This window comes from Tinamus guttatus, unplaced genomic scaffold, assembly GCF_059628265.1.
Source record: "Tinamus guttatus ecotype Peru unplaced genomic scaffold, ASM5962826v1 Tinamus_guttatus_pri_ptg000327l, whole genome shotgun sequence".
In the NCBI taxonomy this organism is placed as follows: Eukaryota; Metazoa; Chordata; class Aves; order Tinamiformes; family Tinamidae; genus Tinamus; species Tinamus guttatus.
The window spans coordinates 210,421-225,516 of NW_028288861.1; the positions used below are offsets into that span (position 1 = coordinate 210,421).

At 33.4% G+C, this 15,096-nt stretch overlaps 1 protein-coding gene across 1 annotated transcript in view; it reads right to left on the reverse strand.

The window, feature by feature from the left end:
• The window catches only part of RYR3 (ryanodine receptor 3), a 179,545-nt gene that overhangs the window by 52,764 nt on the left and 111,685 nt on the right, over positions 1-15,096 (reverse strand). Inside the window, exons 49-61 of the mRNA XM_088529281.1 lie at positions 14,492-14,712; positions 13,717-13,807; positions 12,199-12,339; positions 11,219-11,400; positions 10,731-10,809; positions 9,956-10,045; positions 8,383-8,532; positions 7,697-7,759; positions 6,620-6,695; positions 6,312-6,435; positions 4,196-4,311; positions 3,811-3,878; positions 2,932-3,053 (exon numbers count right to left, since the gene is read on the reverse strand). Coding sequence (XP_088385407.1) covers positions 2,932-3,053; positions 3,811-3,878; positions 4,196-4,311; positions 6,312-6,435; positions 6,620-6,695; positions 7,697-7,759; positions 8,383-8,532; positions 9,956-10,045; positions 10,731-10,809; positions 11,219-11,400; positions 12,199-12,339; positions 13,717-13,807; positions 14,492-14,712 — 1,523 coding nt within the window. The remainder of the gene's footprint in view (positions 1-2,931; positions 3,054-3,810; positions 3,879-4,195; positions 4,312-6,311; positions 6,436-6,619; positions 6,696-7,696; positions 7,760-8,382; positions 8,533-9,955; positions 10,046-10,730; positions 10,810-11,218; positions 11,401-12,198; positions 12,340-13,716; positions 13,808-14,491; positions 14,713-15,096) is intronic.

Genomic DNA, 15,096 nt, shown 5'->3' on the forward strand with positions numbered 1-15,096 from the left:
AAGAATGGACAAAGACCTATGAGACATTTCTGGATTTATAACAGCAGGCATAGAGAAGCACAGAGAAGCCTGTGCCTCTCCAAAGCTATTCTGTACAGCTCTAATAAAAATCTCTCAAATTTCATAAATCTGAGCTTGCTGACTTTAGAGAAGTTATATGAGCATTCAGAGAGGAAGAATGAAATTGAAATGAAATGAAATTTCCATCCTCCTGATCCTGGGCTGAGCTCCAATGGAAAGGGAGGACCTCGAACATTCTTATATATCTATATATACATATATATATATGGTCACTAAAGGTCAGTAAAGCAGTATCTTAGGAAATGAACAGTTGCTGTTACAAATGAACAGTCAGCGTAACAGATAATTGTTATTATAAGAACTTAAATCCACCTAGAAGATGGTGAACAAATGGAAAATGATAATATAGAAAAAAGCAAAAGCAAATTGGATGATAAACTGGAGGACAGAACCTAGCAAGTTCAGTGTTAGGGCTGGTCTTATCACCAAGCAAGTGATCTCATGCTTCTGAAACACAGAGCCAAGTCTTCAGCCGGAAAAAGCAGCCAATTCCAATCAACAGAGTGAAGGGAAGAAAAAGAAATTTTAGAAACAGACAGTTTAGATAAGAAAGCATGAGAGTAAAATACAGTTTGAAGGACTGCAATACAAAATTTCCCAGAAATAATTGATACCTCACCTTCAAGGGGGATAAGAATTTGGCAATAAAAATATTAGATGACAGGCATATTCATGAACAAATTAAATCTGATCTTTTTATAAAGGCAACACATTCTAAATTAAAAGGCAACTGTCTTTTTAATCAAATTTTCTAGAATTATTTTGAGTCAAAAGGGTGCTTCCAACTAAATCTGACATGGTGGAGAAACAAAAAAAAAAAAGAAAAAGTTTAAATCCCAGTAACTTTTTTTTTTTTTTTTGAGAGGGGGACAAGAGAGCCATTTTGTGGAGGAAGTGAAAATCCCAGGTTAGCCCTTAAAAGCTGCATCATGATATTTTCACATTTTCTGATATTTGAAAATTCAATTGTGAGATGATTTAATGGAATGATTTAATGCATTGTAGGGACCATCAAGAAACAGAGAATTTTCTGCAAGACTTCTGGGAATGTCACATATCTAGGACCTCTGACGAGGCCTGGACCCATCAGAGGGGCCCATCACCTAAATGGTGATGGGAATGCTGGGAGCCCATCACCTAAATAGTGTTATTCTATAATATCTGCTTTGAAAATTGAGCTGACAAAAGTCTTAGACTTAGAAAATGCTATTTTTCCTTAAAAATGGCTTAGATTTTGCTACCTAAAAAATCCTGAAAAGAGTTTATACTAGTAGAATGTTTGTATTGTAACAGAAATAATAATTAAGGAGCATTGGAAGAAATAATTATACTGAAGAACACTGGGATTCTGAACAGCTTCCTGATCAGAAGCAGGAAGCTTATCTGGAGTCAGCAGAGCTGGAATGAAGGACAAATATATTGAGTCTCTCTAAACAACTTCTTCCCCATTATGTTCTTTGTTCCCCATTCTCCCTAAAATTTACATTTTTTCCTCAACTGCTAAAGCAGACAATCCTACGGGTTTGATCTTATGCATGGCCAAAATATTCAGGTAGAAAACAGTCCATCAGTATGAGAAGAAATAAAGAAAAGTGCCTATCACATACCAATGTTTGTGAAGCATTAGGATAATATAGTCAAGCTAGTACTAAAAGATACAAACATATTTACATTTGCCATTGGCTCTATAATACAAACGCAAGAATACGAGCTGCTAAATGAAGGCAAAAATCACTGGACAGCTGTCTTATTTTGTGAGAGTTATCCATCCTAAATATGAGCAATGCACATTCTACCATTCCAGCTTGGCGTCACAACTTCAATGCATTTCTATGTTCTTGTATATTCTTTAGGACTTTATACTGATTTCAATGTTTGCTAAATATTATCTGCAGCACAAGTGAAAACATGGTTCCACAGAAACTGTTTAGATGAACTTGGGCAAGACACCAACATACTGGATAATTGATGTGAGAAGAAGTATTTTACTGGGAGAAAAAGATTTCAGTAATCATTCTAGTTATCAGTTTCTCTATTAAGAATAAAAATTAAGTTGGAAAAACAAATATTTTAGTGAATTTTTTAATCTTCTCTGATTACAAAGCTACTGCTAGCAATTCTACACAGATAAGCCTGAATTGTTTACATTTCGTTATCAGGAGAACATTTTAATTTTTCTCTTATATCCTAATGTTTGCTGTTTAACAATGAAAGAACCTATGGAAACTTTTCTGATTTGGCTTCAAGTATGTGCTGACTGAATCTTTTAAGAACAAGTGACTGCACAGTATATATGAATATAACTGGTTTCCTTCAGCTTACAACAAAGTCGGCAGGAGGTAACAGGACTCGAGCTGCTTAGTAGGCAGTACTCAAGGCTGTTGGCTGAGGCATCAATAAAAGTGCTAGTGTACATAAAAGATGTGATGCCATCAAACGCAAATTCTTAATATAAAACAGTAAACAGACATGAAATGTTTTCAAAATTTTTCAAAATTTCAAAATACCACGAAATATTTTCAAAATACTTCACAGAATTCTTATTTTTAGTATATAAAATATTTAGCATTCAAAGAATAAACAAAACTTCCTTACATGTGGAAGTGATTGAAATGATTTGGAAACTTAGTTATATATTAAATAGTTATATATTAGTTATAAATAGTTATATATTAAATGAATACTAAAATATGTTCATTTTAGTATATTATTCAGTAACTACTATTTTACTAAAGAATGAACCAATCACTCTCTCTGTGAGTTTTTGAACTATCTTTGTTTCTAGTTTAAGAAGAGGTGTTTTATTATCTACAAAGCACCCTCCTGTATATATCTTAATTTTCTACTTACCTGGCTACCATTTCCTTTTCCTTATTTGATGCATATCCACTGCTACTGAGTGTTTTTGTTGGAGAAGACAGGAAGTACAGGCAGTGATTTGTAAAGTACTGATCAACTAATGGTAAAAGAACCTAAGAAATACAGATACAAAAGGTATTTTTCACAGAGCACAATGGTAAATGTAGCAACAATGCTCTGATTGGTCAAAGCCCTTTCAAAGATTTTTACTTCTTTAATACTTGTATTTTCTCATTTCAAGCAGTGATAAGAATTTAAATCTTATGTCTTGCAATTTTATTTAAACAAATACAAAAAAAACACGGATTTATGGTTTGTATCTAATAGTATAAGACTCATTCTTCTCAATTTCAACACTGATAAGTATCACTGAAATAAAAGAATCCTTCCTCTCCACTATTTAGCCAACTGTTCAGTACATATGTAAACGGAGAGGGTCTTTATTATATCCTAAATTAAATCCTAAATGATTCTTACTTCAAACCTCAGTATTGACAGTATTTGTCTTGTTAGGTACAAATGTGTATAACACTGCTATGGATAGAAATATTTATTCCTGATAATTAAATGATACTATTACCTCACAATAAACTCAGGTAAAGAAATTCAAAAATGAATTACAGATCCAGTAAGAGTATCTCATTTCCATAAGCTGCCTTTTAATTTCTACGGTCCTTCTCAAGTAAAAGAATCTTTTTGAGCAATAAATTCTCCATTTTGAAATATCTTTTACCAATATTTTCATTCGTTACCATGAAAAATAATGGGAAAAAGATATTTCCCTTACCTGCAAGGCAGTCTAAGATTACAGTTTTCTGTCTTACGTACATTAACATGAAAGTACATTATTTGAAATATTAAATCACTCACTTTGGCAAAAAATTTAATTTCTTGATCATGTGGAGATTTTTCAGTTTTTCCACTGGTTACAATGGCTTCTGCAAGGATACAATAGGAGCAGATAGAAATAAGAAAACAAAGTTGTTGAATAAAAAATAGGATAGCAGCTCTTTGATATAGCTTTCAAAATTTAGTTTTGAAGAAATACAAATGAAACAGTAAAATCAGCTGAGCTAGTTACAAAGCTGAAAGAATTTAATTGCAATCAAAAAAGAACGCTAATAATCAGTATCTCAATTTCTTGAATACAGTAAGAATAACGTAGTGATCTCTAAAAATTTAAACATATCAATGCAAATATTCAAGTATCAACAACTTTTATGACTTTTTTTTTTTAAATAAAGCTGCAACTTACCCAAATGTGCAATAAATTCTTGAGCAGAGTCAACGTATTTTAAAATTTTCTTCAGAAACTTAAATGCGAACCTCTTTTCCATGGATGAAGCATCCAACTCCAGGTCATTCAGACCCCTGTTTTAGAAAGTATTAAGATAATTGGCAATGATGATGACTATGAATACTACCAAGCATTCCATTCCTTATTATCTTTTACTTACAGAAAATTTCCACAAATGAGAGAAAATAACTGAGAGTTGCTCTCCCCCAATTTGCTGTGATGATTTTAATGCATTTACTCAACTATGAAACACGCATATACAACAGCTATGTATTTTTGACAAGAATCTCCTGATACTTGTTTTCTCAGAGGATTATGCAACAAAATTCATGACAGCATTTATAGCAAGATCACTGTAAGTATTCTTTTTCTTGAGTTTATATGAGGTCATGATTGCTAACAGATTACATGTAATTTCGTGAATATTGAATGAAAATGGTAATTTTCTTAAATGACAAGGGCAGCATCAAAAGCACTTGTAAAGCTCAAAAGAAGCTTAAAGGAACATCTAATTGTTTGTAATACATATTTGAATAAAGCCTAAGATATTTATCTCTGTCTCTGTATGCCATAAACACTCAAGATTCCAGTGGAAAGTATTCTCTGTAAAGAACTTAAATGGAGACAGATATGCAAAACACACACAATATAGCTTATGTATTTCCAATTATAAAGAACTTCAATGTTTTCACAATTAGTTTGACTTTTTTAAGAATGATATTCTGGAAATGTTATAAATACAAGTAGCATTTCAAAACAAGTTATACAAAAAATATTCTCCTATTTATATTTGAAGAAAATTTTGGAAAGAAGATACTGCTGACACACAAAATTCATCTTGATGCAATTATTGCAAATTCTTTGCCCATGCCTACAAATACTTTAACAAGGGTTTTAAGGCAAGCTGACATCATCCATTATCAGACACTGAAAAGACCGTCCTAATCCTAACAACTGTGGCTACAAAGAGAAATTAAAATTAATATTTGAACAAGTCCATTGATGTTCCCAGAACCACTCATTTGCATGAACTAAACTTGTTTTGCTTATACAATAGTTCTAAATCACTTATGTAGGACAAATGTTTACATATCTTATAATTATGTGAAATAGATGTCTGGCAGCATATTCACATTTTGATTTCAGGCTGACAGCCTACATATTTGGCAGGATTGATTTTTTCCTCTACATAATGCAGAAATTCCTCTATAGAGTTTTTTCTTCTAATAGCTTTACAAATGTTATTAGCATTTGAAGACAACCAAAACTAACAAATTTAGGTTTGCAGATTCTAATCAACATTTTGTATTAGTTTTTGAACCTATACTTTCACTAAAGGCACAGACTTAAAAGCAGAAATAAATGCATTAACAGCAAAATTACATTCATAAATAGAGTTTAGTTGACAATGCTTACTGCTGCAAAAATTGCTGTTCCCCATGGGCTCTCCCTCATAGGTTTCTCACATAGTAATATTAAAAACATGTATACCCTTTATGACACAATAACTCACAGTTCTTCCACAAAAGACCAGAAATACAGTAGGGCAAGCTACCTTCATCCACAGCATAAGTCCCCATTTACTAGCCTTACTTACTAGCCTAATTTCTGATATAGCAATTCCAGTTATAGTACAACTCATACACTCTGCTGTTCTACTTGAGCAAGTTAAACAGGAATGCCTGTGAAACAGACACTTTTTCTCACTGGTTCATAGAACTCTAAACATGTACATATTTTTAAATAGACTTAAAAACCCTTCTACATAGATGTGTTTCTGCAGTATCAGACCTAAAGTTTTTTGATGGTCCTTACTGATAGCAGCTGGCTGCCAGTCTAAAGTTATGAATTGTCTACTTCCTTAATCATACTACTGCTGCATTTTGTATTTACTTACTATTTTTTTTTCTCCTTCACACTATTTCAGAAGAATCTCAGCATAAAATTAACAAGGACTCTTTGATTTACAGAATATATGTCACATAGTCACTGTGCTAATAACAGACTGCAGTGAGATACGGAACATTATCATGGATTGTGAGGTAAAAGCAAACAAAATAAATATGCTCCTTACCGAGATATAAAGATATTATTCACTTGAAGGAATTTGAACAGCTCTTGTGCCTTTTCACGATCCCGTGACTTCTCCTTGGCTGTCAGTGTGTCGTAAGGCACCAACAAAGGATGACTACCTCCACCTTTGGTAAGTTGAGAGAAATGTAAGCTGTTTTATTGCAAATATTTGTGCAAAATTTTGTTTAAATACAAAAAAAAAGAGGAACTGTTTAATTTAGATCGTCTTACACTGTCTTCTTTCAGACTGTTTCTTCTCCCTCATTTTCTTTGTCTTTTTTTGTGTGGTTCACAGGATTTCTGGCTTACCTTTGCTTTCCAACTCCATCTTCTTCTTTTTGGCCCATATATTATGGTAGTTTTCTGCCATTACCTCTACCATTCCCTATGTTGCCAAAAAGAAGAAACAAAAAAGATGATACAAAATAAAATGTGAAAATTAAAATTTCTGTAATTCTACAGATTATATAGGTTTAATACAGGTTTAAGAGTATGGTTAAAAAAAAAAAAATCACAGTTAAGTCTGCCATACTCTCCCCTACCCCACTTTATAAACTGACCTGAACAGGACATCCAAGCCTTGATCTTAGTAAAGTGGAAAAAAAAAAGACTCAGAAATGTTTGTCAGACCAGATAAAACAGTGATTAAAGTAAATAATTATCAATAATAATTATTAATATGCTATCCTATTTCCTAAGAAGCTTCAGTCACAAAGCCATATGACTTAAGCTAGGTACTGTAAAATACAGAACAGAACGTGAGCAAGTTTCTGCTCCTGCAATCATATGATGCATCTATAAGGCAAGATAGAATGAGAACATGAATAGATAGAATAAGTTAGAATGGCAATGCTGCTTAGTGTTTAAGAGTGAACTATTCTATGGAAAGAATCTGTGCCACCAGCAGGAATGAGCCATTAACGCTCCCAAAGGCTACTGCAAGGACGATGGGAAGATAACTTGCAGAGACAAAGAGTGAGAAAGCCTTTCAGACCAGATGATGATACCAAACTAAAAACAGAGGTCTCTCTTTTTCAAAGATTCATGCAAAATCTCATGCATTGTATCAGGAGTATCAACATAATCAACTGTTTTTTAAAGTCAGGACAGAAAACAGCTATCCACCAGTTATTGAACACATGCTCTTTTCATTCCTTTTCCTTAGCTTCATACTAACTTTTTCTAAGAAACTCAGGAAGCACCGGTGGGATAAACAGTAGAAACTTCCTCTTGAAATATGTAAATAAGATTGCATGTATTACTCTATAACATCACAACACAGCCATAATAACATAGCTGCTAGTAGGCCCAAAATCTGTTAATATTCAGCTCATTAATAAAAACTCTACTAATACTGCACAACATATGCAAAACAGAAATACAAACCTGAAGCTCCCTAGAAAGCACAACATTTGAAAGATCAAGTGGTGCTGGGCTATATCCATTTCCCTGAGAGGAAAAAAAAAGAGATGAATTTTTTTCAGATAAAACTTTTTCAGATAAAGCAACTATTCAATGATAACACTTTTGTTATTGATCCAATTAAAGCGAAGTCATTCACATTTCTAAGCTTTCATGGAGCAATTGCATTCATCTTTTGCCTTGCAATATGTTGAAAGTACACAGGATATTTAACATAAATGTCATGTATTTATCTGCTGATGAGAAGGAACCTGCACATGTTTAGACCTGTACTGGCAACAGATGACCACCTGCTAAAAATCACTCTTCACCCTGACAAAGGAAGCAGATCATGAAGCATGTAGGATGCGTCTTTAAAACAAAACAGAATGGTACGGAAACAACAGGAATGAAGCATGTACTAAAGTGAAAGACACCACACAGTGAAAAGTTAAAATAGTCTCTGATAGCCTTTTCAAAACCTTCCTTTTTGCAATATTCTCTTTAGTAAATAGCACTTTTTCTTGTTATAGTGATATGACTTCTTAACCTCAAAACTCTAAACTTAGAAGTTTCTTTTCATTAAAAAATATACATATAATTTTGTGACATTAATCAATAAATGAGTGAACAAGCATTTGGCTTTCTCTTTATAAGCAATTCCACCTTACTTGGCTAGACTGAGACATGTTACGAAGCTTTTCATTTTCACGCTGATGTATCATTGTTTCTCCTCCTTCCTTGGTCCTTTCTAAGCTCCATCCCATGGCCAACATGGTTTTCAGAGATTCTCTGGCTGGCCAACGATAGATTTCCTTTTCCTTTAAATTAAATAGTGTCAAATTATTCTGTGTTCAGGAGACACCAAAAAAAGAAAGGAACAAACAAAAAAACACTAAAAATATTCTAGCTCTAATTACTCTGATTATAAAAAGTCACATGTCAGAAGTCAATGAAATTTGTATATGATCTCTATAAACAAATTGTGACCAGTTTTACATTAGAAAAAACTTTAAGATGAATAGCATTTTTTTTTTATTATTTCCTTGTTGGCATTTACTGCTGGGATATGTGACAGTCTGTTACAAACTAAGACTACAAAAGGGAGCTCAGGAACAATAACGTAATCTGTATTTTGAAGCCTATTAAGAGGTTCTTCCAGCACAAAATAACCAAAAATTGATGGTGCGATAAGTACTACCTAAGCATCTGAACACATACATATCCTGTTTTAGTCTTCTATCTGTATCTATTCACAGACACAGAAGAAACTGATCTATGTATCTCTTTACATTAACACAGCCATCAACAAAAATTTAGAGAGTCTGTACTCTAACATTCCTTAGTAAAGGAAAGGTGTATAAAGTTGTGGCAAAGAAAAATTTGACTGTCATGTTAAGACTTCTCAAAACAATCTCATAAGTATTTCAGCTTTTATCATAAAATCATAGTTATTTAACATCATACTTTCCAAGGAAACACCTATTATGAATGTCTCAAAACTTCTCATCAGAGATAACTTGGAAGATTCTCTTTAATCTGAGATAATGTTGGAAAAAAATACAACTGTTTTAATAATATTAAAAACAATTATTCAGCTCTTTTCTGAAGATGTCAAAGCCATTTACAAATTTGGGAAAAAAATATTTTGAACACCTCTTGAGTTCTCTAATTTCTACTTTCTGAATGTGAAAATTGTGAAACGTGTAGCTGACTTAATACGAGTCACCAGTTCAGTTCAGTGTTCTGACCACTAGAAGACATTTATATCTCATCAAGAAATTTAAAGCAAAGGTACATTTAAAATAGATTGATGTTGCTTCTTTTCCTTTCTATTTTCAACTGAAGCATTTTCTTTGCTTATTTCAATTCTTTTAAACATCTTTCTGAGTGGAAAAGTAAATTGCTTCAGCAGTGTTAGCTTACGCTTTTGCCTAAAACACCGGAGTTACTGTCAGTATTGTGCCTCATCAGTGAAGGCCTGAAAGGCCTGTGCAATTGATGCCTTGAGTGATAATTGGCCTAGACCCACAGAGGCTGCCTAATGGAAGCAAACTGTTCAGTTAAAAGCTTGTGCAAGATTACCTAACCAATCACTTCAGTGTAGAGATCGTGCTATTCTTAACTAAAAGTAGTATAACAACTCTCTCCTTTGTGTGCCCCATATATTTGAAACAGATTAACACGAAAAAGGACATAAATCAAGGTAGTTTGTATTAATGTTGTTGAAATTTCCTGTATTACCTTTTCGGTTAAAGTTTTGAAAGGCCTTATTAATGGATGAGTCTTCATATTTTCATCCAAGGAAACACCGTATTTCCATCCATTATTAGTCTGAAAAAATTAAATATACTTCAATATGGAAAAAATATATAACATGGATGAGTAACTGCAAATCAGTCAGTTTAATTCGTCTGACTTGCAAATCTCTTCTAATGTCCTACTCTGTGCCATTGAACTTTCTATTTAAGGAACATTCATCTGTGCATACATCATCTGTATTCATCAGAACGAAATAAGGCCCAGACATTGATTAAATTCTGCATACAGGTACTAGGTTTCATGCAGACACAAAAATAGAACTGCTTGATAATAAATTAGTTATCTCTCCCCTCAACCTTTTTTAATTGAAGTGAGTTTTAAAATTCTCATTTGCACTCAGTGAGTTCCTTATATGCAAATGTCTACCTTTTTAACACTGGCAACATAAAAACTGCAACAACTTTTTCAAATTTCTCTTTTTGCTCAAATTTAACTCTAAAATTTTTATTAATATTTTGTTTTTGCAAAGTGCAAGATTAAAAACATCTATTAAATGTTTCATTTAAACTTTAAAAAGATATTACAAATTACTAAATAATACATTATTGTCTTAGACCTCATTTGACATGAGAAACAGAGACAGCAAAAAGTCAGAACACATGGAGAATCATATGGGAAATTAATACATAACATCCTTAAAACTAGAAAGAAACAAAAGCTTTAAACCATATTTTCTGAAATAGCAAGGAAGACTTACCTTATCAAAAGCCCATTTATCATGGGAATGCTCAGCATATTTGGTTACCATATACTCCAACTTTTCAGGAAGTACAAGACTGTAAATGAATGAGAATACAGTCTGTAAATCATCATTTACTGAAGTCTGATTTATGAACAAAACAGCAGTATGAGAGAGCATTAATCAAAATGCCTCATCTCCAGATGAAAGCAAAGTATCTTGCCTTTGTAATTACATTTACATTTAGAAAAAGTAACACTAAACAAAGCAGAGCTCTAATGATATTTACTAAAAAACTTGAAATATGTAAGAGGGGCACTTTTTAAGAACTGAAAGCACAGGAAATAAAGCTATCTGGCAGTAGAAAGCAAGGCACTGCTTGTGACAGGTACTAATATCAGCAAAAAGTCACCAACCAACTGTCCCTACAAAGTAGAAAAAAAAAGCATTAATAAGGAATAATATTAAGAATATTTAAAGAAATAACTATGATGGATATGACTCACTTTGCTGTGCTGACTGGTTTGGGATCAAAATTTCCTTCTGGATCCACTGAAGTCTGCTTTTCCAAAGTTGATCTAATTCGTGTATCTAAATAATCAGGGGGCAAGGCACCGGCTATAGCACTTAGACAAGGCAAGGCCATTCGAAAGAGCTCTGGGTCATACTTCTGCAGGAGAGATAGGAACTGGTTGGAAAGTCCAACAGAGAAACATGCAAAATGTTAGTGAAAGCAAAGCAGCAATGTGCAGAAAAATTAGAAGATACAAATTAACAACAAAGCACAAGTAAAAATTAAGCATATAGCAAAATTGCTGTTGTATGAAATTTACTTTTCCTGATACTAACTTGATATGGCTTGCAAGATCTTTCGAATTAGCATAAGAGCATGCTAGTGCTTGTAGGAGTATGTACAAAACATACATAAACCCAATTTTGAGTCCAATTCAGTCCAAAGGTACTCTGGAAGGTATTCCTCATATCAGAAAGGTAACCCTTCCAAATGCGTTTTCTTATAAGAATGTTGCATCATAGTTCTTGAACCAGGCAAAGAAAAACAATCTAAGAAAATGCAAGCTCTTTTGAAAATAGAAATGTGCTTACAACAGTAATTTGCTAAGCACATGTGTCTCTTAAAATTAGTGCTATTGCATGTCAGTAAGAATTAATTTAAGAAACGTAGTAGAGCAGAGGAAGGAGAATGTTAACTTTTATTAGTGCATCAAGCAATCTGCCTCATTACTAGAGGAAGGTGTGAGGTTACACCAAGACAAAAGCCTTACATTTCATTAATTTGAAAAGAATCCATCAAGATTCACCACACTATTCAATCTTTCATTAGAGTGTTACCTCACTGCAAATATTCACTATCATATCTCCCATATTCTGCCAAGGAATTGTTGAAATAGACACTTTCTGCACTTGGCACCACATATTGTCACAGTAATGCTTTTCCTTGCATTGTAACATAAATTATAGTCATTACCTTATGAGACAAGGAATCAAATATTCCCCAGAAAAGTTTTTCAGTTAAGTGCAATTCTTCTTCTGCTGCAATTCCGTAACTTCCCATTCCTGAAGGCAGGCAATAATACTTCCAACACTGCTCATAGTGATTTGTCAGAAGCTAGATATGCCAGAAAATAAAAATATGTGTAAAGCACTTAACAACATAACACACTGGTTAGTGAAAGTCTATGTGGGCTAGCATTTAGACATTCATAAGAGTATTATTATTTACTTCCCTTTTGTTATTAAGAGCCAATAAAGTTTGTCTTCTTCCCTACTTCCATTTTTAACACTAGTGCCTCACCCTTGAAAGTGTAAAGTCTGTGCTATAAGCCATGGTTGCTATTACAAGATAATCAAAGACCACAACATATAAGAAAATTATAAAATTTCAGGATTGTCACCATTTGAGCAAGCATTAGTCCGAAGGATAAAAACACAGAGACAAAATAGAGTATATGGGAAAAAACCTGGACATGACATCTATGGAAAAACATATAGAAAGAATTATTGTACAGCCAATCTTCAACTTAGGAGTTTAGGGGCTAGCACATACAAAAAATGATGTATTTTCAGCACCAGTTCAAGTTTTTATCAACTTCTTCTTTGGCACTTAAAATTCCTGTCCCATGGAAAATTCCAAAATTTCTCTCAGCATCAGACAAAACGCTTAGATTTTAAGTTTCCCTGCAATTTCACTGAGGGTTCAAAAAAAAGAAAATTCAAACTCTCTCCCAACCCCAAAGGCACCTAACACCACCACCTATGCTATAACATTGATGCTGCCCCAGAAGATGTCTGTGGATTTGATTGCTGGGCTTTAGAGGTCTACAATATTTCCACCATTCCCCTACTACTTCTGCCATAAAAAGACCAGCCTGCTGAACTAAGATCTGACCTGTATCTCCCAACAAGAACATGGCTGAGAAGGCAAACATGACAGGTAAATTCTAAAAAACTGTATTTTCTCACAGTTATCATTGCAGAACAGAGAATGGATGTGACTTCAATTCAAGATTGCTCCAAACTTTCGCCTGAAATACATTTTCCTCCTGGATAACAGACAGTGAGTTCTGTTCCCTGTATCAGTGAACCATTTCTTTTAAAAGTTACATACTTGTTAGGACTATGCATTATACCAAGAGTTATTACAAAACATATACCAGAGGAACAAAAATAGCGACATAATGGTAGCATTTAACCTGCTTATTTTGGTGCTACTTCTGCTGCAGCAGTAAAAAAAACCTAACAGTTAACTGAACTCAAATGTACAAGGAACTTAAAAAGCATACTGTTATCATAAGGCAACATCTCACAATGCCTTTAATCATTATATTCACCTTTAAAACCTATAAAGCCGCAAAACCAGTTCAAATTTAGAAGTCACTCCACATTGCTTTACGATGCCCTGTTCTGTTTTTAAAAATATGACAATGATAGATTACTGTGGATGAAATTTTATGTTGAATATGCATATATAAAGCACAGCAGTTACCTTGAGAGGCATTTTACAGTATTCATTGAGCAAGGGTACATCAAAAACAAGCCTTCTCAACAGCTGTTGTAGCATAGAAGGGCGTAAGTGGCTGTAATAAATAAATAAATAAATAAATAAAAATAAAAATAAAGACCTTCATACTAGTAAAATTCATACATATAAGTGAAATTGTAAAACAAATAGAAATCATTTTCCTATTGGAATTCAAATCAATCACACAGTATTTGGAAAAACACTGAAAATACAAAGCAAGATGTAGACTAAATAACCTCAGGCACATAAAAACAACTGAAAAAGCAATTTTTCACATTCCAGTTTTAGGATTCTTGGAGGGGTGCTTTAGTTCAGTGGGTTTTTTGTTTGTTTTTGTTTTTTAAAAGTCCATGGTTCTTCAAACCACAGTCAAACCACAGTCAAAAATAGAGACAAATCTATCCCTTAAATCCCCAAGACACACAATCAGAATCAACAAAAAAATTTCAGTAATTCACAAGGTTTTATTAAAATTACCAGAATTTATGCTGTACCATACAAAAGTTGTTACGTATCCAACAGCTTGCCTAATGCAGCATTTGTAATGAAAAGATAAAGTTATTTTCTCTTCTCTTAGGAGAAGGAAAGAAATAGCTGTCACAGACTCTGGTTACTTATTGCATATAAGAATAAAATATTCCTATTCTACATGATAGACAAAAAAAATGATTAAAACATACATGCTTATTTCCATTTGCTGGACAAAATAAAGGAATTTGCACACAGATATCACACTTACTGGCAAATAGCAAGCAGGCATTCTTCAATAGTGTCTCTTTGTGCCTTTGTAAGGGACCGTCCCTTGGATAACCTGTATATTGTGTGAAGCATGGAGTCAACCAGGGAGGCGTGATGCTCCGTTCCAGAAAAGAGGGGAGCACATCTTTTGAGCAATGGAAACACAGCTGAGCAAATGTATCTATTTAGTGCAAGAGCTGCTTCTGTAGTACTTAGGGAAACCTGTGTGAAGTAGTGATAACTGTTAATACCGTGTGGAACAAAGAACCGAATCTGTGAAGTCTAATAATGACATATTCCTGACATCTCTTGAGTGAATGGGAACTAACATAGTATCTTCAGTGCCTACAGGAGGACAACTAATTTTTTAGAACATGAGAAAACCCAAATCATCTAGTTATCTCACCATAAAAAATTTCTTGCCACTGCATTCTGACTCAATAGAAGAAATAAAGAAGAGAGGCAGCTTGATCTTCAAACACGTTAGCAAAACAGCATTAGGCAGCAATTTTCATCTAATTTCTTCATACTCACACATTACACTAAGTGTAAATCTTGGAAGCACATATGAAATAAAATGTAACTATTACAGTAAACATACTTTAT